This window comes from Scardinius erythrophthalmus (assembly GCF_964197995.2).
Source record: "Scardinius erythrophthalmus genome assembly, chromosome: 14".
NCBI lineage: Eukaryota > Metazoa > Chordata > Actinopteri > Cypriniformes > Leuciscidae > Scardinius > Scardinius erythrophthalmus.
In genome coordinates this window covers 38,966,062-38,992,911 of record NC_138234.1, presented here as the reverse complement: position 1 = coordinate 38,992,911, position 26,850 = coordinate 38,966,062, and the positions used below count along the sequence as shown (strand labels likewise).

General features: G+C 39.0%; 1 protein-coding gene across 1 annotated transcript in view; it reads right to left on the bottom strand.

Annotated features, from left to right (window-relative positions):
• ip6k1 (inositol hexakisphosphate kinase 1) overlaps window positions 1-25,631 on the bottom strand; it is a 44,326-nt gene extending 18,695 nt beyond the window's left edge. Inside the window, exons 1-2 of the mRNA XM_081385604.1 lie at window positions 24,724-25,631; window positions 894-1,287 (exon numbers count right to left, since the gene is read on the bottom strand). Of these exons, the coding sequence (XP_081241730.1) occupies window positions 894-1,116 (223 nt within the window). The 5' untranslated portion in view covers window positions 1,117-1,287; window positions 24,724-25,631. The remainder of the gene's footprint in view (window positions 1-893; window positions 1,288-24,723) is intronic.
• Window positions 25,632-26,850: the final 1,219 nt, after the last annotated feature.

Genomic DNA, 26,850 nt, shown 5'->3' with positions numbered 1-26,850 from the left:
ATGAAATCTGAGCTATGTCTCACTCCTCCATAGGCTGCTATGTGACTGAAACTTGCTGGCCCAGAAAAGTCATTAAAGAGATCGTTAATATAGTCCAAGTGACTCCAGTGGCTCAATCTTAAGTATATCAAGCGACGAGAATACTTTTTGTGCGCAAAAACAAACAAAAATAACGACTTTATTCCACTTTTCATTTCCTTCTCTCTGGGCCTCGTAGTGTTTTTGCGCTGTGCGTCTGTGTTGCACGTCATCACGCATCACACACATGACCGGCGTCGGCCAATAGTGAGCCTACGTGGTGACGTGTAACACAGACGCGCAGCGCAAAAAGACTACGCGAACCAACTAGAGGCCCAGAGAGAAGGAAATGAAAAGTGGAATAAAGTCGTTATTTTTGTTTGTTTTTGCGCACAAAAAGTATTCTAGTCGCTTGATATACTTAAGATTGAGCCACTGGAGTCACTTGGACTATATTAACGATCTCTTTAATAACTTTTCTGGGCCAGCAAGTTTCGGACACAATAGCAGCCTATGGAGGATTCAGATATGGCTCAGATTTCATCAAAAATATCTTAATTTGTGTTCCGAAGATGAACGAAGGTCTTACGCGGTTGGAACAATATGAGGGTGAGTAATTACTGACAGAATTTTCATTTTTGGGTGAACTAACCCTTTAATATATCAGCCCAATTTTGAATCATTATTTCAATTTTGTTAATTTCAGAAAAAGAAATGACAATGTACCTTTAAGCGGAGGTGCACAGAGGAATTTAGCATGTTGTGTTCAGTGTGCTATTTAAACAGTTACTGTGTCACAGTTTCAGCTCACTAAAACCAACAATAAAAAACACTCAATCTAAGAGAGTGCATTGCGCACTAATCCTCCATCTTACCTTTGTACTCCGGGGTGAACTCCTTCATCTCCGGTGGCAGGGACTCGTAAAACCGCTGCTCGCGGGCGATGAGTGGCTTGCAGACGGTGTGGTCATCATAACGCATCATGCTGGTGTGGCCGCCCACCTGGTGTATGAAGGGCTCCAGGGGAACCCCATCGCGGCTGCCCGGCCCCTGGCTAGCGCTGTGCTTGCCCGCCTCCATCGTGTGCGGGACACACATGGCGTTTGAGCTGGGGGCATGGGCTCGGGCGCGCAGGCCTGGCGAGCGGGGGGTGCAAGGGGGCGGCTGAGAGCGCAGGCTGCCGCCGGGAGGGGGAGGAGCCAGCCCGCTGACACACCTGCCGACAGATCCCGCCTCAGGAGCGCTCGGAGCAGTCCTCCACGCGGCCTTCTGGGGGACAGAAAGAGGAAGAACGAAATAAACACTGTGCCAAACATACTGGTGGAATCATCATGGTGAACGGGACTTGCTTGATGTGCTAGATCAGACCTCACTGGTTCCTGTCAAGATTAAATGTGCTCGCATGAAAACCTTCTGCTTAGCGGTCGACTGATATCGAGTTAGTTGATGGCCAATATATAAAGCCAATATGAAATATATGATAGCACACTATTTAATTTAAATGTAGCAATAACACATCCATAACAATCGTTGAAATTAAATTTATATTTATTTTACATTATATTTACAAAATTAGAAATAAGTCATTTAAAAACTAAATTATATGAAAAAAAAAACTGATTGAACTTAAAACAATTCTGTAAAATAAACAGAATCATACTTTAGATGATAACTTGATTCTGTAATCCTACTATAGTAGGGCTGCGCAATATATCAAAATAAAAAAGATGATGCAAGTAAGTTAACAAGTTACAGTTTTTTACAATCACTTTGCTACTATTTTCAGAATCTTGATGTCATTTTTCAAAACTCAAAACGGTTATCACTTGTAACACAGGCTGTCTAATGTTCAAAACATTGCATTGTGCATTCACATCTTTAAGGAAATCTTGCACTTGCACAATCATTGTTTCAAAAAACAAATTTACTGTGAAATACCATTGAAACATAACTATAGATCACCCACACACAAGCAACCGATAGTTTCACTGTGTCATTGTTCGTACAATCATTAAATATTGTAGAACAAAATAGGTGATACAGGTTTCATTATGGTACTACATGTACAGTAAATACATCTCTGTAAAAGTACTGCAGTAGTAGAGAGAATACTACAGACACAGTGGAATCATTGAACAAAGTTTGTCATATATTGATGGAAAACACTACACTACAATCACAACATAGGTTTATTTGAATCAAAGCAAAAATAATTAGCTATGAAATAGAAAAGAGAAGACAGTTCTGTAAAACATCAAATGCAGTGTTCCTCAACTTGCTTGCTTGTAAGAAACAAAAGGAGTGATTATCTATACAGTGCAGTGCTGTCAATACTGTAAATAGTCTGAAAAGGTGGTACAGTATTTGGGACCATAGACTGATGATGAAGCATTATGATAAAATTTTAGGCAACATCCATGGATATTGTAGTCTAATTGGTTCATGCTCAATTAGCGTGGAGCATGGACCAATTAGACTACAATATCCATGGATCGTTATCTTGAAACTTTCATGATTTAAACATGGAAGATTGTTTGTCTGTTTCCATACAGCTATGCATTAAGAGTAATGCAACAGTTACTTATCATTTTGAGCAGTTGTATCAATTGATAGTAAGATCATTGTAAGGAAATGAATAGACACTCATTTGAAATGTAATGTGTGAATTGCCTTTTGAAATAGTAATACTTTGATGTTAAGTTGTGTCATATTGAACAGGTGATTTTTGTTGAATGAACAAATGATCTAAGTTGTATGTGTATTGTATCCAAGCAATTGAGAAAAGGGTTAGAGTTTTGAAAAATGTGCATTTTGATCATTGGTTGTGAGTTTTGTGTCTAGAGTTGTGAAAAATGACATCAAGGTTCTGAAAATAGTAACAAAGTGATTGTAAAAAACAGTAAAAAAAAAAAAAAAAAAAATTGGCCGATATATCAGTCTTGCCAATATATCGATCGATCACTACTTCTTATCTTATCTAATCTTTTAGTAGACAGGGAACTGCATACATTTTTTGAATATGAATCAAACCGCACACCAGTCAACCAGCTGAAAAGAAAACAACCGAGGTTTATAACCTTCCATTACTGCACCTTGAGAGCGTTTCCCAGCATGCCGTGTAACCCTACAAACACAGCTGGCATCTGCCTTTATTACATTAGCCTCCCATCAGCGCATAGACAAACACAGAGCGGCATCCATCTCCGACAATGTGTCCAATCTAATCCTCAACAACCCAACATGCCGCAGCACACACGTCCAGCTCTCATTACAACGACAGACACATGAATGCTTCACATGCCCGTTTGAAAATGTCTTTGAAGTCTTGATGGAAAGAGTCTGATGTCTCAGGAAGGCTGAGCTGCCATCGACGGCTTCATTCCCGAATGCCTTCTGAACTAAGTCAAGTTAAACGATCCTCAACTGAAGGATTGACCCAGCAAAACACAAAAATGCATTCCAGGCATTAGCGATAAAACCTTGCTGGACATATTCGAGTGTGAATTCCCAGTATCATTTTGGAAGTGGAGGACAATTTTCTTGCACCTTCTAGAGACGTTCAATATGACATAAAGGTACTTCACCGCTGGCAAAATGGCTTTCAATAAAACCTGGCTTCCTATATTGTAAAAAACCTGACTAGAGAAGGTTGCTGTCTTCCCTTTTCCAAATAGGTAGGAAAACTTCAACACCCATAATGCCCTGGCCATGCTGCCGTCCAAGGCCATGGATACACTCACTAGAGTCAAACACCACCTTGCTTTAGTAGGAAGTTTACTTCTTAGCAAACTTTTAGTCATACTGGTGTTGACTTGTATTGTTTCCAGGTGCAAGGATTCAAAGAGTTTACGTTTAGCAGGAGTGAGCTACTTTCAGTCTCCAGTGAAGGATCCATCAACCCAAAGCTTCATAGTCGTTACCTCTTTGCAAGTTCGACATTTGATTCGGTAACATTAGGCAGCTGTTTGATGATTGCGTTAGCTTTCATGTGCATAAGCAATGCTTCTATCACTTGTTTCTGCTTCCTCTCCTGTGTTTTGATCAGGAGATTCTGTATGTGTAATAGCGCCCCTTCCCATATAACAGTGAAAACATGGAAAAACATGGATGGCGGGAAAGTGTTGTCTTATAAAGAGTTAAAGAACCAGAGTGGAAGTTCATATATCAATGCTGCTGAGTGATACTAGTATTGATCAATATCGATAATTAAGAAAAATTATTTGTTTGATAATTAAATAACAATAAGAACACTCCAACAATTCCAACAGCAAAACTAAAAGCATGCTCAAAACAACAGTATTATCATAAAACAGAGACTCCAGGAATAGAGCTGTTTCTTGCTGGCCTACTAATAAGCTGCTAATTGGAATTGCTAGTACTCATTACTGACTGAAGCCATGCAAGAAAAGTAGAACAATGCTGGCCGACGCCTCAGGCATCTCAACAGGACATAAGGGAGAGAATAAACCCAATTTATAATACCTTTGTCTGGCTGCCACACAAACTGAGGACGACAACTACAAACCTGATCTGTCAGAGAAACACATATCATCTTGAGCCATGTGCTGTTTCAATCTGACTTTTCTCACATGACTAGGCTAATGCATCTGCTAGCCAGATTCATGATCAAAACATGCAGTGTAAAGCTTTGGTTTGATAACATATCTTGTGCTTAGAGGCTACATCTCCTCCTGGCGAGTCTCCTTATAAACACAGCTGTTTATGTCTTTGGGGGACTTCACCGCTGGCAAAGTGGGCTTTCATTAAAACTTGGCTCCCTATGCAGTAGAAAACGCACCTCCTAGAGAAAACAGAGGAATAAAGCTGCTGTCTTCCCACTTGCCAAATAGGTAGGAAAACTTAAACACCCATAATGCACTGGGCATGAGGGCGTCCAAGGCCATTTCCACCAGTCTACTATGGATAGACTTACCAAACACTCTGGTAAAAAGTCTGATTGGGCCCTATCACACACCCGGTGCAATGTGGCGCCAGGCGTGACGCATGTGTGCTCTGCTAGTTTCAGCCCGACGCAGTTATCATTTTCAAGTCTTATGCCACGTTGTTTAAATGAACACTCCGACTTTTGGGGATTTTAGCTTATTCACAGTATTCCCCAGAGTTAGATAAGTCCATACATACCTTTTTCATTTCTGTGCGTTCTGTAAGTGTTATTTGACGCACCCACCGCTAGCCTAGCTTAGCACAAAGACTGGATGTAAATGGATAAGGTAGCATACTAATCCCAATAAGTGACAAAATAATGCAAACATTTTCCTATTTACATGTTGTGATCTGTATAGTCACAGCGTGTACAAATAACAAGGCTATATGAGACAGAGACCATTTTTAATCGTATAAATACTGGGAACTATATTCTCACTAGGCGTAGGAGCACAGCTACTTGGGCGGAGTGATTAGCGCAGCACACGAGACGCCCTGTTGATGGTTCCGTAAACAAAACAAACGTGACTAACTAGCTAGTAGCGAACGTGACTCGTGATCATGGCTGACTTTGAGGAATTGTCAGAGGAATTTTACTGGGTATCAAACCAAGATCCAGAACCATATAGTTTTGAGCCAGAATACACAGACGAGGAGTTACAAACTTTGGAAGCTGTAAGACAAGATACAGCACCCATGATTGTAAACTATAAATTTACTATCTAGTAAATGCTGACTCTATTACTCCAACTCTGAGCGAACTCTCTGCTCCTCACCACAGGGCGTCTCGTGTGCTGCTCTAATCACTCCGCCCAAGTAACGTTAGCTGTGCTCCTACGCCTAGTGAGAATATAGTTCCCAGTATTTATACGATTAAAATGGTCTCTGTCTCATATAGCCTTGTTATTTGTACACGTTGTGACTATACAGATCACAACATGTAAATAGGAAAATGTTTGCATTATTTTGGGATTAGTATGCTACCTTATCCATTTACATCCAGTCTTTGTGCTAAGCTAGGCTAGCGGTGGGTGCGTCAAATAACACTTACAGAACGCACAGAAATGAAAAAGGTATGCATGGACTTATCTAACTCTGCACTGTAAAAAAAAAGTGTAATTTTACAGGTAATTGTCTGTATTTTTTTACAGAATTTTACCGTTTTGTCATTATACGGCAAATATCTGTAAAATAAAAGGCATTTGCTGTAATTTAAAGGTCCATTGTTAAATTTACAGGTAATTGCTTGTATTTTGGTTTTACAGCAATTTTACGTTTTTTAAAAGGAACTTGTCTGTATTTTTACAGAGTTATGTGTAATTTTACAGAAATTATTAAGTAATATTTTACAGATTTTTTCTGTGAAATTAGAAAACAAAGAAAAGAAGGTATAACTGCGGAAATCTGCATCTATTCAATGTGTTTTCCTTACAGATTATTAAGCATGTGGAGGTTAAAGTGAGTTTTTTTTTTAAGGTTAAATAAAAGTATTTGTACCATAGACTGTGATTTGTACATACAGTACCCTACATAGGCTACAGTAGGCCTGAATTATTTTTTATTTCACATTTTATTTTATACTCATTTTGATCATTATTTCATTGTCTTATTCTCCCATAATTTCATGTATATTTTATGAATATTTTTTCAAATCTCAGTTGCTTCACATTTAGGGCTTTGTGTGTGTGTGTGTGTGTGTGTGTGTGTGTGTGTGTGTGTGTGTGTGTGTGTGTGTGTGTGTGTGTGTGTGTTTGAGTGCGCGCGCGCGATGACACAGATTCAAATTCATTTCCGCTGTTTACTCCCGCCCTCAACGGTTAGCGTTAGCTGATCAGTCGAGTTTGGGCAAGCGGGAGATTTGAATTCAGTCTACTCTCGTGAAGTGGATTGAGAGATCAACAGTGGTTCAAAGCAATCGTATTCGTCAAGAGGCGAGCAGCCGTGAGCAGGAGCTCTGTTTTCAGTCAGTTCGTTTTGATTCTTCGGAAATAACGCCCTTTTCAGTGAGCCTTGTTCGTCACAGCGAGCGGACATCATACCAACGGATCACCGGCTGAGGTAAGAGTCTCATTATAGTAAGTTACATGTGAACGATATTTTATATTACATTTGTGTTAAGTTTATAGTTTTCAAGCTAACGTTAGCATTCTTAAATGATGTTCAGTTAACAGGCGAGAGCTGGAGGGCAAAACACTGAAAATGTAGCATGCGTCTTTACATTTTCCATCTGTTTTAAGAAAGATCAGTTGAACCTACACCTCAAAAGACCTAAAACGAGCTTTCGTAGACATGTTATACATATCTGTTTACAAGTCCGTTTAATTGTATATAAAATATTCGTTAATACGCGATAGTTGACTAGAATATGAACACAACATGATAAATTGCATATTCTGGCTGCATCTGCTTGCCAACACGTAACGTTAGCTATAGAATACATACATGTGCATATATTAGGCTTATAAAATAAAAGTTGATAGAATGTTTGTGTTCTGATGAAGAAATGAACTTATCTACATTTTGGATGCTTCATAGGATACTTTTGATCATTGGTTATGAAAATTGCATTGATCCAGATGAACAGACAGTTACACCCCTAACGTTAGGTGTCTCAGCTTAAAACATCACTGTTAGCCTTTCCTGCTCAGCTTCCAGATCATAGTCGTTTGAGGTTTTGCATTGTCCCAGTGGAACATATTCTTCTGACATGTGTAAATGTAATACTGAGTTGTTAAAACAATATTTTATTTTATTTATTTTTTTTTTTTTTGTGATTTCAGGTCAAGTGGAAAGCAGAATGATCATGGCAAACAAGGTATGGGAAGAAGTAATTTAAAATATTGTAATGGCTGAGTCATATGATTGCACTAAAAGTGGCAGAACATTTAATTTGTTTTATACTGTATTTTCCCATGTGAATATTCATTTGATCCTTGTGAGGCCACTGTAGCTGCACAAGGTTTGGTTTTACTACAGTAAGACCACGATTGTGTTAGATTCCACCCTTCTATTTATTTATTTATTTTTTGTATTGTAACTAGGCTCTGTCATTTAGAAACATGACTTTTCCTATCACTTAATGACACATATCTTTACCTTTAATTCCAGCCAGAGGATCTGACGGTTGCTGCTCGCATCTCAGCCTACCTGATGGAAAATTCTTGCTGGATGAATGACCTTCACCTTCAACTCAACCTTGCCAAGACAGAACTGCTTATGGTTTCAGCCAAACCATCCTTGCTGTGTGATCCTGCTAATTTGCCTTATACAACATAAGAAAGATCCGGCCCTTCCTATCGGAGCCACACAACTCCTTGTCTAAGCTCTTGTTCTATCCAGACTGGACTATTGTAATGCTCTCCTGGCAGCTCTTCCAGCATCAGTCAAACCTCTGCAACTGATCCAGATGCTGCAGCAAGACCTAAACTCACTGCTTCAGATCTATGTGTCTCCAGAAGCTTGTGTTCTGCTAGTGTACGGCGCCTTGTGGTGCCATCATCCCAAAGAGACACAAAATCACTTTCACTGACCTTTCCCTGGACTGTTCCCTGCTGGTGGGATGACCTGCCCAACTCAACACATTTTCAAGAAACTGCTAAAGATCCATCTTTTCATAAACACTTGACCCAATAATAGCCTACTAAATCTTTGTTTTAATTAAAAAAAAAAAAATTGTGCACTGTGCTACACTAATTGGGACTTGTCACTGCACTTGTTGCTTCTATTGTTCTCTTAATTTTAAGTCACTTTGGATAAAATGTAATTGTAAATGTTTGAAATAAGTTATATTAGAGTATAAAGGCATACAGCAATTGTCTTTTAATGTGGATATTTTTACATGTTCTAAATGATATACTAAGCCTGTATTTCCTATCATTCACGTATCTTGATGTTCAGTGTTTGTTTAATGAGTAATACTGTAAATGTGCAGGTATTCCGTCCTTGTATGTTTAGTTAATTTAACAGAAATTGAATGTACATTTGCTATTATTAAGTACTGAATTAGAGATTGGTCAAAGTTGTGAAACTGGATCTGCAAAAAATTAAAACTGTAAATATACAAACTTTGTATTTGAATTTATGTACTTATTACATTTTTATACATAACTTCATAGTTATTTTACACAGAAAAACTATATATTAAAAGATAATTACTGTAGATAGACAGAGCATTATTATAAAATAACTTTATAAAACCCTAAATTTACAGTTTAACCTTAAAGTTAAATGTTCTTTTTATGTAATTTGACATAATTTATCTGTTTTTCCACGGTTTAATTAGCCATTATTAACAGTAATGTACTGTAATTTAATTATTTTTGACTGTAAAGTCAATTCTGTATTTTTACGGTTTTTGCCTGTAATTTTGTGAAATGGTTATTTGCTGTAATTTAACAGAACCCGTCTGGAAACTTTGCTGCCAGAGATTTACCGTTTTTTTACAGGATTTTTTTTTACAGTGTGGGGGATACTGTGAATAAGCAAAAGTCCCAAAAAGTCGGAGTGTTCCTTTAAATAGCAAAAAAAAATTGCCCCATGGGCTGCTGGTCTGAAAACCAGGTGTGTGTTAAGGCACATTGCTGGACCGTTGCTATAATGAGCAACTGATATAGACTGAGCCATTGACCAACTGAAACCTGCTCTAAAGTCATTGGCACAATATTTTTTATGTTATTTAAAGGGAGCATTAGTAATATGAGCCTATAGGCGGCTCCACAACGGGTGAACAGTCTGCTTACCGGTATTACACACACTCTCTGCTTATTACACACACTCTCTGCTTATTACACACACTCTCTGCTTATTACACACACTCTCTGCTTATTACACATACTCTGCTTATTACACACACTCTCTGCTTATTACACACACTCTCTGCTTATTACACACACACTCTGCTTATTACACACACAGGGATGCGCAGCAACACACAAACTAGCCAAATATTAAAAATAAAAGGATTACAATGTAAAAGATTAATATTGTGTACATAAAGATATGGTGGAATCCGGCTTGTCCCGTAGATGGTCTGCTTGAGCTTTAACCTCACACACACACACACACACAGCTTTAACCGCGCACACGAGCAGACCTGTTTGCAAATTCCGTCATGTAAATAGCGAATCCGCCGTGGCGCGAGCACAACTGGCTTTTAAAAGGAATGGGAGATGAGACTCTGATTGGTTTGGTGCCATTCTGGGCATTATTAGTGGGGTAATTTACGAGATACATCCTTGGATCCATTAGCGCCTGCACTAAGGCATTCGGCTGATATCTCTAGATAAGCTCTAACTTTAATAATGTTCAACTAAGGGGAAAAAGGCTTGTGGGGGGTGTTTTGGCTCGAGGTCATGGTGCAAAGGACCCTAGGTTGATTTTACTCTGAACCATCCCTTTAATAGAGAATAATCAAGTGTTACCAAACTTACAAGGTGCAGTACTAGGGGTTGCACTCACTAGTTAAATATTTCAGGGTCAAAGGAGGTCTATAATACCTTTAGATAGCCATCACATCCCGATTTGAAACAAGTTGGCTGTTCACAGGCGCTCAGTCGTTTTAAGTTGCATCCCATGTGATTTATTTCTCTGGAGCCAAGAGAAAACGACTTTAAGACATAGTAGGCTAGGCTTAAGATTAAACAAAGGTTTGTATCATAATCGATAAAATCATAAGCTAATATCGAAATTAATATATTATTTCACGCAGGACGGAAGAGAAAGAGAAGGTGGAAAGGAGAGATGATAGAGTGCAGTCAGATGTGCAATGTAAGCTCAGCTCGCACACTTTGAGGGGTTTTTGTTGTTGCACTAATTATTTGGTCCACAAGGTGGCAACACTGATCCAGAACAAAAACAACAACAAACTACTGGAGACACAACAACAGCAGACACCAGCGTTGAGGAGCACTTGTGTGAGAGGATTAAGAGATTCTTGGAACGAGCGCAAAGGCATTTTCACAGTGATAACAGTGATATTCGTGCGCACTATGAAATGTAGTATACTTTGAAAGGCTGTGCATTCGCATACTGTACACTAAGTGTTCGCGTCCAAACTGAAGTATAATTTGGGTTTTAAGGTTATTGCTGGAAATCTCAGAAGCGAAGACCAGGAGACTTGGATGTGCTGTATCTTCAACAGGATTCTTGATTGAGAACGTTGTTTGGTGTCTGGCTACGGCAGACAAACATAGTGTGTCATAGGCATTCAGTGGGCAGTCCTTGACCTTACTGGCCTTACAGCCAGAGGTGGAACAGCTGAGAGAAGAGACCGCCAACTGTGAGATCCAACAGACCTTATATCCATCAAATGACCTAAAGCCTTGTGCATGCCAGCATGCCTGGATTCTGTAGAAGTACCACCAGGTCACCAGAACTACAAGATTTACACACAGTTTGACTCAAAGACTGCCAAAACCCCCGCTCTGGCATCATGATCAAATTCAATGCCCAATTCAATCTATTTCACCTTAGATTTTCAAGTGAGTTTACGTAAGGATGTAGGATCAGCAGATCTTAGAACATATTTGCAATCCCACATTATTTTTAAGCAAGTGTGCTCCTAAACGATGACAAAACTCCCTTTTAGAAGATGTGCATTCAAACTGTACAGAGAGATCCCTCCAACACGGATCGAACATCTAGGTGACGTCAGCTTTCCTGTCCAATCAAATGCTCTCTACAATTCAGTAAACTCACTAAGATTAGGCTTGTAAACATAGGCATGGCTGGAAACTTCCCAAACCTGCAGTTCAACATGGCACATTATAATTCATTCAGAATTTACATTTTTGGGTGAACCAAACTCAGCAATATGTTTCTTTCAGTACAAGGGAACTCTCCTTGTCAATGGCTGATCTGCCACATGTTGTTTGGAAAGAGACTCACAAACAACATTAATCTGCTCTTAAGACGAGCGACGTGCTTGAGTGTGGGCTGTCCCGCAGTAAATGAGATTTGTGTGTCTCGTCCGCTTACATCACTCGTCTCTGCATCAGTACACAAGCATCAGCTTTAGTGGCTATTTTAGGACTGAACTCTCATCTTCTGCTTTATTAGCCAAAACCTGACGTTTCAAGGGCTGTGCACAATTTTTTAAATCAGCAAAACATTGCATTAATATAAAAGCACAATGGTCAATTATACCCTAATTAAGAGATTATTAGACCTAGACATTGATCGGATATCAAGTATAGACTGTTCAAAACAAGTACAAGCTGCAAAACCACCGTCCCTGATCTCCCCCCACCCATCCCAAAGCTCGGCGCGGGACATATGATGATGCATTTATCTTTGTGGGAAATTGACTCATTGTATTGCTTTTCATATTCAAGGACTTTGTACTATTAACTTTTAATGTGTTTTTGCTTGAATAAACTCTAAACAAGTCAAGCGCAATTTGCACAGTGGTAAAACTGCTCATTGCTATTAGCTCTAGCTATTTGCCTGATGCAATCAATTCTGTTATTTTCACAAAAATGAAGAGAGGGAAACTATTTTTGTTTGTTTGTTTAAAAGAGATGTTTGTAGAGCTTTATAACCAGACACACAATGCAAAGAGCAGATTCAGCGTGCAGTGGAGATCTGATGCTGTACAGATTCAATGAACTGATGCACTATCTGCTTACACACACCTTGCTGGTAAAGTTGCACCAGACCTGACCAAAGTCTACAGGATGGGGTGGGTAATGTGTCATGCAAAATTCAGCACACATTTCTGGTGATGTTGGTTCCCCGATTTGCATCCAGTAGTGAATCGGGCACTAAAACAGAGAGCGTCTGCAAACAAAAGCGCAATTCAGTCTTAGTGAAGAGATATTTCCTTTATTTAGTGAAATAAAATTGACACACGACACAAGTAATGAGAAATATTATCGATTTGACTGAACTGACATCATACGAGGACAACCAAACTGAAGTGAGCTGTATAATGACACGTCTTCTGTATTCATATACAGTATATACACTACCGTTCAAAAGTTTGGGGTCAGTAAGATTTTTAATGTTTTTAAAAGAAGTGTCTTCTGCTCACCAAGGCTGCATTTATTTGATAAAAAATACAAACAAAGACAGTAATATTGTGAAATATTATTCCAATGTAAATCAGCTATTTTCTGTGTGAATATATACAGTAAAGTGTAATTTATTCCTGTGATCAAAGCTGAATTTTCAGCATCATTACTCCAGTCTTCAGTGTCACATGATCCTTCATGATCCTTGAAACAATCTACATTGTTAAAAGCACTATATAAATGAAGATGACTTCAGAAATCATTCTAAAATGATGATTTGATGCTCATGAAACATTCATTATTATTATCAATGTTGAAAACAGTTATGTACATTTTTATTTCATGATGCTATGATGAATAGAAAGTATAAAAAAACAGCATTTACCTGATCTCTACAGCTTTTGTAACATTAAACACTACCGTTCAAAAGTTTGGGGTCAGTAAGAATTTTATTTTTATTTTTGGGGGAAATAAATAAAATAAATCAATACTTTTATTCATCAAGGATGAGTTAAACTGATCAAAAGTTACAGTAAAGACATTTATAATGTTAGAAAATATTCTATTTTTAAAAAATGTTGTTCTTTTGAACTTTCTATTCATCAAAGAATTTTGAAAAAAATTTGTACACGACATTGAAAATAATAATGAATGTTTCTTGAGCATCAAATCATCATATTAGAATGATTTCTGAAGGATCATGTGACACTGAAGACTGGAGTAATGATGCTGAACATTCAGCTTTGATCACAGCAATAAATTACAGTTAAAAATATATTAAAATAGAAAACAGTAATTTTAAATTGTCATAATATTTCGCAATATTACTGTTTTTTTTTTTACTATTTTTTATCAAATAAATGCAGCCTTGGTGAGCAGAAGATACTTCTTTTAAAAACATTAAAAAATCTTACTGACCCCAAACTTTTGAACGGTAGTGTATATGCTATATCCAGCAGATATAAGCTGCTGAACTCTTCTCTGTTGTAGAACATTATAACACAGTTATTTCCCTTTATTACCGTGAAGCTGCTTTAACTGGTATTGGATAAAGCACTGCACATAAATGTGACTTGACATGATGTTTCTTTTGCCTTTTTCACCAGTGGCAAGTAATGTAAGAATTTAGCTTTGAACTAAAAATAAAACTAAACATTTAGACCAACAATCTTTTATCCAGCACATTAGCCACAAAGTCCTCGTGATATTCTTATTAGTCATGTCTGCTCATAAAGTGAGTTGTGTTATATTGTTCCTTTGTTTTTAGGCCCGGTTCACACAGAACGTGCTTTTCCATTCCACTGCGCTACTTTTCCCATCGTTTTTCAATGCACTAGACAGATGCGTTTGACCATTGCGCTTGTGTCTTTTTAAAATAAGTTCAACTTTTAAGAAATGTGTCTTGTTGTTTTTTTGCTTCACTGAACTGCGTCTCGCATTTTTAAATGGCATATTTGAATGGCCGCTTATACTTGCTTATTCTATTTATATTTAAATATTTGAGATGGCTTTTATGAGGGCATTTTACACAGAATTAAACAACCTTAAAGATGAACTATAAATCTTCAGCACCACCAAAAGGGTTTCAAACCAGTTTCCAGAACACAGCCCTGTCTGCCAATGAACAACATTAGGTGTTCTCCAATCACATCCGATCACGCAAGTATAACACTAGACAATCTCAGGGAGTATTAATAACATAGTCAGCCACTATTGTTCGTTATAGCTTCTACTTACTGAATATGGGACTAGATCCAGAAGAAAAACTGAGGGTGCAGTTGTGTCCATTTAGGATCTGAGTCCAGTTTCACCCACGCATGCATCTTCCTGCACGCCTGAATGTGTGTTGTTAGAGCCGGACAAGTCGCAATGGGATATTTCAGACAAACATATTACAGTACATCTCATTCCCAAACACACAGCAGCCGTTCAGTGTCTGGAAAAAAGACATCTCAAGGTCGGATCTGTTTTGACACAACGGTGGGAGTGGTTCAGGATGAGGACGCTCAATGGGGAGTCGATTGAGACAGAATGAAAGTGTGAGACAGACACAAGGAAAGACAGGTGACCCTCCTAATCTCCTTTGAATGTCCACCTGGGTGTTTGAGGCAGGGCTGGGCAGATTAGAGCCTTACACCGACTGCATGCCATTATACGGTTAATTTTAGCCCTCGACATGACTGGATTACAAGGACAAAGTATGAATCAGGGTTGCCATCAAAGGCTGGGAAGATTATTATGGCGCTAAAGGAGGCATTAGGGATCAGATCCACTCGAGATGTTTTTCTAGCGTTCACACCAATAGCATGCAGCTCCGTTTGGGAAATATGATGCCAAAGAAGCCACAATTACCATGCAAAGATCTGGTGTTTAATGTTAAGGATCACTGAATGGGCCAGTTGGACCAACTGTGTGCAAGTTACAACTTAGCCTAGATTTGATGTGAAGGAGCACAAAGTTACAGCTTACGCTCTACTAAATGCGTGGATAATATAAGCCAATAAGTACTGGATTATTTCCTTCAGATGCGCACTGTTCAACATGATGGTTTTTAATTGCTTGAAATATGATTGGAATGAATCACTTTGAAAAGGAAAATATGGTTCAGTGCAACATGTTTAGCTCAAGTCCGTCATCAAGGCCACATAAATTATAAGAGAACATTACAGTAAAAGACTGTTGTGAATTACTTGTGTGCCTGTTTTAGCAAGTTGTGCACAACATGCGCAACAATTATAACTATGATTGGGACGGTCAGAAAACATAACATTATAAAGAGAACACTATATAATACATTGTGAATTCTTTGGTTTAGTTTCTGCGTTTCAATGTGTTTTTACGGCAAGAGCGCATCCACGACAGGAGTTACACATTCTGACTCGCACGCAGCTTAGTTCAAGTTCACTTGTGCATTCGCATCATTTTGTGCAGATATAAGTTGTAATATTACGTTTATGTTGTACAAATATATGATTAATCTCATTAGGATGCATTGCGGAAATCATAGAGCCCAACATAAGGTTATTGCAGCACACCAGGGGTCGGTTGCACCATCTGAGACTAAATCTTGCACTTAAAGGTATAGCGGAGGATGTTTTACTTCCTGGTGGGTAGTGTAAACTATTGGTCCTCCTAATTGTCAATCATTCTGGTGAATCAACCAAACTTTTCAAAAAGTGGAGAGGGCGGGTCTTATCTAAAATTTGGAAAGATCCTCCGCTATACCTTTAATCAAAGGTAGTGTAAAGTGAAAGTCTTGACTTGTTCGGACAAGATTAGTTTTATATCTGTGAATTTATTTTGAATTAATGTAGACATGAACTCCAATGTTTATGGTTAATTTATGCAACATATTAAGATTTCAGAATAAGAATCTGTAATTTGCAATAGGCTTATTTGTAGCTCGCTCACACTTTTAATAAGCAGGGACAATAAATACTATTTACATGCTTGTGTTGTAAGAATGTAAAGAGTTCAGTTATAAAAAACGCAGACTTGTAACGTTTACGAATTGAAATCAGATGGCTTCACTTCACATGATGTCATGAGAAACTCAGTTCTTTATTATTAGCAAAGTTTGCAAGCATTGTGACAGGCAGCTTAAATATAGCAGCGGTAGAGCGTGTCAGCGTGGACGTGCATCACCCAGGCTGGCCGCAATTGCACCTGCTGGTAGTTTTAGTAGGTGCAACAGGTGTGCATTTTAATCAGAAGGCTGGAGGGAGTGTGGAGCTTACATCCAACTTTTACACATCCGGCCGGCCCCAGGGGAGCATTTCCCAAAACACCCCAACCTAAAGTAGTATCTATCTGAACTCATGCTAGTTTTGAGGAATGCAGTCGGTAGTGGAATCTCTAGTACCTCTTAAGAAGGCAGTTTGCCCTGCATTTGAGTGTGTGTAAAAATAGCCCTATGTGTCATTGACATATTGCTATCTTAAGGCCAAATTACACAGGATGCAGGTCAGGAGTGTTTTGTAAAGAATTTGCGGGTGTAGGTGCCACATGCATTTTAATATTTAACTTGTATTATTATATGCAAAGTCAATGCTTTGCAAACTTTTCCACCAAAGTGAAAGCTTGACAGTTTTAACTCTTGTTAAACCCTCAAGCTTTTTCTTTTGGTGGAAAACTGCATGTGATGTGGACTGAGACACTATCACATATAAAAAGAGGTTTAAAACCATTTTAAAGTTTAGGTAAAAGTCAATGCAAAGACTGGAGGGCTGGAAGCTCTTCATTTTGCTTTCAAAGTGCACCAGATTGATTGCATTTAACAAGGTCCATCCCCAATAGTCTGACAGAATCCTGTGGGAAACACTCTTAACCTACATTAGTTGTGGAGTGTACAATGTAGTAAATGAGTTAGCCTACTTAGCTCTAAAGAAGATGACAGAATGCACTTTTTGTACCTGATGGTACATTTAAATTAGGGCTGTCAACAATAATGCATTTATGTAACATGTTTGAAAAATGGTGTTTCAAGCTCCGTCTGACTGCCTGTTTTTGATTCTGTCAGTAATGTGCCTGTCTTAATGATTAAGACCAGGTGTAAGTGCAGAAATAAGTGTAAATACTTGCTATACTGACAAAAATGTATACCAAATGTCGTTGGAAACAGTGTTAGTGTGTTCAGTTCAGTCTCAGAGTGTTTCAGATAGTCCCCGGCATTAGCTGACACATTTTAAGACTGAACTGAACACAAGTTTACAGAGGGTTTCCAATGACTGGAGCAGATTTTAAACAACATGAGTCCATGTTATACTGAGTCCAGTAATATTCAGTTTAAAGTCACTGTCCATTATAACACCCAGGTTTTCAACACTGGGCTTCACATGTGATTTTATAGCACCCAGATCCAAATAAGGGGCTCACAGGCGTTGCCAGGTCCAAATACCATGACTTCTGTTTCCCTTCATTGAACTTTAAAAATGTGAGGCCATCCAGGCTCTAACATCCTCAAGCAGTCCAACAGTGGTGCTATGGGGATTGAATCTTTCCGTTTCAAAGGCAGATAAAGTTGAAACGAGATGCCATATTTCCTAAAAATAGACCCTAAAGGTAGTAGCATATAATGAGAATAGAATAGGCCCAAGAATACAACCCTGAGGGACTCCATAATATGACAGAGATGCCGAGGATGACACAAAACCCCAAGGCGGACCGATAAACGTCTGTCAGACAGGTAAGATCTAAACCACCCCAAACTTAATGCCAACACAATGCTCCAAAGGAGAAATCAGGATGTTACGGCCTACAGTGTCAAATGCAGGCGTAAGATCCAGGAGCATGAACAACACAATCGCCTGAGTCAGTGGCTAGTAACAGGTCATTAAAAACTTCTTTTAACAGGGCTGTGTCTGTGCTATGAAGTGATTTAAAACCAGATTGAAACACTTTTTTGCAAACCATGTTGATTTAAAAATGATTGCAACTGTGTAAAAATAACTTTCTCTAATATTTTGGAAAGGAACGTAAGTTTTGAGATGGGTCTGAAATTAGCAAGAGTAGAGGTATCCAAATTAGATTGATCAATGGTTCAACTATTGCATGTTTACATTTTGAGGTAAAACTCCTGAGGCAAGACTATTTATAATTTCTTAAATTTTGGGGTCAAGGGTTTCAAAAACCTTTTTTTTTTTAAATGAGGAGAAACGATGTCTATGCAGCAGGCAGATGATTTCATTTTAACAATGATATCTTAAAAAAGAGACTCAAACTGGTTAAAACAGCTGAGCACACAGTGCTGATAGATGGATCTGCAGAGGAAAGTGAGATGCGTGATGCTCTAACAGCAGAAATCTTGTCAACAAAAAATTGTTAAGGAGTTTTCACACATCTCAACAGAAAACCCCAGACAAGTTGATTGAGGAGTGTTTAAAGCAGAACTAAAAGAACACAAGGCGTGTGCAAGTTGTTAGAAATAATATCTGAGAAGTACTCAGACTTTTCAATTTTAACAGTCTTTTGATATTTGAGCAAGCTTTCTTTTAAAATGTCAAAAGATACCTGTGACCTATCTTTCAGCTCTCCTACACTCACGTCTTACAGCACGAGTGTTGTCATTCAGCTTTTGATTTACCACGAATAATCCTAAGCGGAGCAACAGAATGTTATGGCAGGTAGAATTAAATAATGAAGTTAACTCCTCAGTATTAAGACGAGACGAGGACACTGAGTAATCCTCATCAATACTATTAAAAGCATTAGAAAACAGTTCAACAGTTAAAGGGCTAAAGTAACGACAATGACGTGCTGGGCCACTTGGTTTAGGATTACAAGAAAGATAAACTTAATAATACAGGCATGTGGTCAGAGAAATCCTTCAATATTACAAACAGGTAGCCTAGTCCACATTATAAAACCAGATCTAATGTGTGTCCATGCTCATGTGTAGGGCTAGTACAAACTGTACCAAGTTAAAAGGCTCAACGAGATCTAAAAAATCTTTGACCAATGGCTTAGAGGGACAACAAATCAAAACCCTATCATATTTTGGCATAATTCCAGCCAAAAAAAATGGAATCTTTAAAATCTTTAAGGGTGGAAGATAAATCACACCACTGGATAAAGTCGATCCAATGCCGGCAGTTTAATTGCTCTCTGAAGAAAGTCGCGACTCCTCCTCCTCGCCCAGTAGATCTCGGAGAACTAAAACAAGTACAGTCCAGCAGTAAAACCTCTGAAAAAGAGCTTGACTCACCAACACTCATCCAGGTTTCAGTCACACATAGTAGATCCGGGCTATTGGAGGTGAAAAAGTCGTTCAAATAAACGTTTTGTTGGCTAGCGATCCAGCGTTTACTATGGCTATCCTGACTGGAACCGGGTCTTTTACTGTCGAGGGCTCCTGGTCCAGTGTCCGAATGCAAGAAGCAATCACTCCAACCTTTCGGAAGGCGAGGTGACCGAGAGCGGGGAACCTGGAACTCCTCATCCGAGCCGACCACCAGTACCAACCGGGTATACACAGGACCCAGAGAACGCAGAACACGAAGACCAGCGTAGGGGAACACTGCTGGACGAGGCCGTCACGTTTACCTCCAAGAGATGAGCACAGCGTCCGACAGAGGTAAGCAGGTAATCCATGCAGAACTGGAGGAGGGGGCGAAGTTTTCTGTCCGTCCAAATCATAGATTACCATATTTTCTATGGCAGATCTGATGTTGAGAGGTGCTTGGCGATCATACACCAGTAGAGAATCGGACTTACAGTGGCTGCCGCGTGCACATAAGTCCATGAGACCGTAGGGTGACTGTCCTGAGCGCAGCAGACTTCTTCCCGACAGGCAAAGCAGTGTTACATCACGAAAGTGCGCACTCATAGGAAGACCGCGACTCCGCGAGTGCTTAGGGTGCCACGCGCAGTAGCCTAGCCTAAACCAAGAAGCTTACATCACACAGTGTATGACACTCACTAGGTGTGTTTTTGTTTGGTTTTTGCAAAGTGAGGGACATACTTGATAATGTTAGATTGCACATCGTTAACCCAACGATTACGATATTATCACAGAGAATAAATATCGCAAACCCTTAATCCTTAAGCCCCGTTTTCAATGGAGCGCTGGCGACTTCCTGCGACACGAGCGACAGTGACCGTTGGCGACAGAATGTGGGCGTGTCAAGCAACCCGAGACACGACAAAAGTTCAGAAATTTCAACTTTATGCAAATGAGAAGCGATTTTTATGAGCGACAACAAATAGGAAAGAAGACTTTCAGTGGAGCTCACGTCACCGTCTCGAGTGCAGGCAAGAAGAGTTCGATATGATTTGACTGTAACCACATACATGGTTTACATTTACAGTTTAATTCATACATTTATAGTTTGAGTGTTGTAATTTTATGATGCAAGTTGAGCACTGCTGCAGTTCATTTTACAGTTTCCCCTGCATTATGTTGACTATTAGGGACAAGAAAATGGATTATTTGTCAAATCTGAATGACGTTTTAGTGATTTATGACAGTATGAGTGAGTTTAATTTGTTGATTGATCGATCGTTAATCTAGTAAATGATTTAATCCACTGAACACCGTGGTAATATAAAAACACTCTCCCATCAGCATAATGTTACTTTTAATTCTTTTGAGCCTAATTCCTAGTCAAATTAAAATGATATAGGTGTATGGAAAAGTATTTTGTATAGACATGGCCAGTCATGCAGTCATACCAATAACATGAGAGCGACAGCACGAATGCTCACAAGCGACTCGCAGAACTGAGACTAGCAACATACAGCGATAAAGTCGCTGGCGGTGTACTAGCCTACTTCAATTGGGCAACTCTGTAAAAGCGGCTACAGGCAGTGGCAGCGATTACTGAAACCCTGATGTAATGACCTGTGGGACGAGTGCCTGCAAACACACACTCCAGATGGCTCTGGAGCCGAGCCATAAAACACAATTAAGCAGAGAGAATGCAAGTCTTGAATATCTGAATGCTTGTCCATCTGATGCAGACGCATTGGTCGTTTGATTTCAGGGGCACAACGGATTAAGCAGATAATCAAACATCACGCTCATGGAAAATACGACACTGTGTAATGCGCTGGCTTCCAACATCTATTCACAGGTCGACACAAACATGTGGGCTGAAGGTACTGCAATGCTCTACGGGAGGGCCTTCCACCCAGCAGGACCAAACCTTTGCAGATGATCCAGGACGTGCACCAAGAGCGATAACTATGCGATTAACTTCTCCGCAATGTCGACTGCCATTCTGAATGTGCGAGCCCTTAAATTAGAATGGATTCTGATTGGCTGTCAGTGTTTTATCGTTCAACAGCTGGGAAAAAAATCTTTCCAAAAGTGATCCCAACGATATAGTTTCTCTATATCGTTATTGTTATAGCTGTGGTGTGGACTCTGTTATTCTTTAAAGGGGTGGTATAATGCCCTTTTCACAAGATGTAAAATAAGTCTCTGATGTCCCCAGAGTGTGTGTGTGAAGTTTTAGCTCAAAATACCCCATTGATATTTTTATATAGCATGTTAAAGTTGTCACTTTTTGAGGGTGAGCAAAAACGCACCGTTTTGTGTCTGGCCCTTTAAATGCAAATGAGCTGCTGCTCCCGGCGCAGAGGGCGGAGTTTCAACAGCTCATGTGTGTTAGCAGCTCCGATTACCTCACACAGACTATAATGACAGAAACTGTTCTGCCTTTTATGTTCAAACCGAAGTCAGATAAAGATGGAGAGACTCAAGAAGAAGTGACAACATGTACAATGCAACAGGATGTCTCTGAATGGTTAGTGGATGAATTTATGTTGCTGATGTGGAGTTTTCAATTAGCATATTCTGTCATGATAATCTATAAATCGCTCGTATAGGAACAGATTGCATGTGAAAAGACAGATGCTACAGTTTGAGCTGACTCACAAATGTGCTCGACTACAACAACTCTTCCTCTTCTCAACATGGACTTCGTGTTCCGGGGGCGGGGTTTATGTAAATTCTAGAGTTGGTGATGTCACTAACCCAGGAGGAATGTGGTGTAGTCCCTACCAGCTGTTTGTTGTAGTCCTTAAAAAGTGATTTCTTTAAAGGCAAATATCTCCCTTTGCTTTGAACTTTGAGCGTTGTAACTTTGCAGATGTTGTTAATGATCTAACAGCAACATTACACACTAACTAAAGTTAGAAAAGTCAAATCATAATCAACCACCCCTTTAATATTGAGAAAGATTTTTCGAACTGTCTCTTTATCGTTATCTTTATAGTAATTGTCCTTGGTGTGACCGGGCCTTAACCTCACCCCTGCTGATCTCACTCCACTGCCTCCCAGTTGTGGACAGAAATGTAAAGTTTTAAGGCTGGCTTTCAGGACCACCACTGGAACAGCTCCTCCCTCCCTCAACCCACTGCTAATGTCTCTCTCTCCAGAACCTTCACTCTCTCTGTTCCTCTCCGGTGAACGAGCTGCCAACCTCCACAAGAACCGCTGAGAACATCACATCTGTCAAGAAGCAGCTGAAGGAGCACCTCCTCCACAAGCACTTAATGACCTCACCCTCGCAAAACAATGCACTTACAGCACACACACACACACACACACACACACACACACACACACACACACACACACACACACACACACACACACACACACACACTCTGCATTTCTTCTCCTCACTACCTGGTGATCTAGTTGTCTAAAGATTGTTTAACGCTGCTCAATTATGCATTTATACAGCAAAAACAGTATAACTTGATATACTAGGGGCTGAGGTGGGTCAGAGCAAGCCTAGTTTAGTCTGGCTTTTATCCGGCACTGCGTCTTTACACTGAATTATGAGCACAGACCAGCCTTAAATCGGCTGTGTAATAAACCGGGCTACCGCGATTGTTGACTCCTTGATGAATGCTTTGTTCTTAGTCTGCTAAATGCTTAAATGCAAATGTTGAGCAGCAAATCAGCATATTAGAAAGATATTTGAAGGATCATGTGACACTGGAGTAATGATGCTGAAAAGTCAGCTTTGATCACAGGAATAACTTACAGCTTAATATATTAGGCCTAAATTACAGTTCTTTTCAATTGTGATAATATTTCACGATATTACTGTATTATTTGACCAAAAAGCCTAAATGCAGCCTTGGATGAGCAGATACTTTCAAAAATATGAATTAGGCCTATTACAATGTTTTGACCATTAGTATATCATGCTGTATGCTGTACTGTGATAAAGGTTCTGTGAGATCCGATGGGATTTAGTCATACTAACCAGACCCTGACCAGCACATCACCTACTGTACGTTTACATGCACAAAAAAATGACTAAACTAGCCTCACCTCAACTAGACGAGCCACAACTCAGGTTACACAGGTGATGCTGGCCATGTCATGACCTGAAGGTTTAGAATTTTACACTCCACATATCAGATTTCTAGATATTTGACTGATTGTCTTGTATAGGATCAATAATGCAGGACCAATGATAGAAACTGGCTTGTTTCATCTGACGTGCTTTTAACTGACTACATAAGATCTCGATTTCTGAGCATCATGTAAATATGTGGCTATTACGTTCAGTTTTAATAAAACTCAAATGTAACTGTCCAATAGTGACATTATTTCAGGTAAAACAATAATGCAAGGTGTCAACATCAGCACCAGTTTGAAGGTCTTATGTGCTTTAGGAAATCATCAGTCAATCACTGAAATGTCCTTGAAAGACTGCAAAACAGAAAAATTCAAAACAAACATCTCCAAGGCATTGCTCTCAAAATAGCAACCATTAATCGGCAATTAAGTGTGTGTCGACCGTTAAAAACGACCATCAAGCAAATCCCAGCTCAATGTGCATTTAACAACCTTATATTTTAGACAAACATGACATCAAAACACACACTGACACGCATAAACACACACGCAACTTTACACGCAGAGATGAAGTCACGTTTCTACTCCAATGTGAGGCTTATGTAATGATCCATCTAACGTTAGTGCTCATATGCCCATCATCAACATAATCATCTATTATTATAGACACAATGATGATGACATATAACAAAACGACATATAAAAAAAATAGGCTATATCCAAAAATAAACTCAAAACCGTTGTATGTTATTATGGCAGTGACCTTTAACAAACATCATGTAATAACATCATCATACATGTGCTTATCGCGCATTACATCCATAAATAAGTAATTTACCTAGCCTCCTCAAAAATCGACAACTGCAATTATAAACCTTTAAAAACAGATAATGACAGGAAACGAGCATGAGGTCATTATATTTATGTACATACCTGATGTCAATTTCACCTCAAGGAAAGGAAAGCCCTCTTGTTTATAAGTTACCTCTTCCTTCTTTCACGACGATTTGATATATTTCCTTATGAATACACGAGTAAATATATAGGTGACGTTAGGCTAAATGTTTTGGTTTAAAATCCTCCTGATGTCCTTCGTGTTAGCACAACGGCTAATGTCTTCAGATGTGATCAACAACACCGATTTATAATGATCTGACTACACTGTCCACTGACCATCTGTATTTCAAAACAATAAATACATGCCTGATAACAATGTTAAGATTTCAAGTACAGTTTTACTATTTTTTCCGCTAAACCCTTTTTCACTCGTCTAGTGTGTGGATGCTAAAGCTGATGCTAGCACACACACAAAAATAGCTCACAAACCTGTTAAAAAAATAAACAGTATATTTAAAAAATAATAATACTTGAAATAAGGAGCTGAGAAAACATTAACTGGCTTATTTAGTTAAGTTTAAATGCTGAATAAATTGCCAGATATGTATAACGTTAGCGGTTATGATCTCATCTCGTCCGTGCAGCTCTGATGGCTAATCCTGAGAAATTAAATATTTCATCTAGCAAATAAAAAAAATAAAAATATCGATTTGCCCCTTAATCTTTATCATACCCTGCTTTATCTGTCACTTACAAATAATTTATATATTAATATTTAAGGGACTCTTTTTTTCTATTCAATTATAATAAACCTCATCAAATAAAGGTGCAATATCGTCTTATAAACACTAACTAATTAATATTTCCGACTATCTAATGCGTTATTCGCACGTTAAGCCTTTTTCTAGCTCAAACACGCAGTGAGTGTGTGCAGCGCCTGAGAGACTGAAATAGCAGAACACACACACACACACACACACACACACACACACACACACACACACACACTAACTGACTTGCATCATATACTGCCATCTACTGACACACAACCACCTCTGGCAAGATCAAAACTTTAGAATTGCCATCGTCATCGTAAATATTTACACATACATGTTTACAGACATACACACGCACAATAAATGAATAGTAATAAGATAACTAAGATGAGTAAAACAATAGGGTGCTCAAGAGACAAAATCATGTGACGTGGGGGAAGCAGTTCTCCTTAATATGTGTGTAATCACAGTCCCTTTCACATGTTTCTATATAAAACCTGAGGTGTAATTTAGGGTGTGATCACTGATCACACAGCAGTCTTCCTCTGTCTGTGTTATGATGAGTCTGAACTCTTAGCCCACGATCTGTCACTGTGCTGAGGTGTGTGTGACCCATTACATTCATATTTACTTTGCCAGGATGTTACTTTTATCCAGTGATTTAATCAAACATTTTTGAGAGTCTGTTTAGAGTGTGTTCAATCTTTTACAATTGATGCGCAACATTCTAATAATTTCCTAATTTGCACTCTTTCTCTCTCTGACAGCAGATCGCTTATTGTTTGCAGAAGAAATGGGAGTGAAAAAAAAGTTGTGTGTGTGATGTTTTAGCTCAAATACCCCACAGATATTTTTATATAGCATGTTAAAATTGTCACTTTTTGAGGGTTGAGCAAAAACGCACCGTTTTTGTGTCTGTTCCTTTAAATGCAAATGAGCTGCTGCTCCCGGCACAGGGGGCGGAGCTTCAACAGCTTTTGTCCTTTTACCTTACTTACACACACATGCACTGAACATTTCAAAAACTTTTAGCCTTTTATATTCAAACCGGAGTCAGACAAAGATGGAGAGACTCGAGAAGAAGTGACAACATGTAGAAGCAACAGGACATTTCTGAATGGTTAGTTGATGAATTTATGTAGCTTATGTGTAGTTATCTTCTAGTCAGTGATTAGCATATTCTGTTCAGGGGGCGGGGTTATGTAAATTGTAGGGTTGGTGATGTCACTAACCTGGGAGGAATGTCATGTAGTCTCTACCATATCTCCCTTTGCTTTGTACTTTGAGCGTTGTAACTTTGCAGATGTTGTTTATGCTCAAACAGCAACATTACACACTAACTAAAGTTAGAAAAGTCAAATCATAACGAGTGGGCGCATCACAGGGATTGGGTGATGATTGGTGCTGAGATGGTGTGGCTGACTCTGTGACAGTACCGGGACCTCGA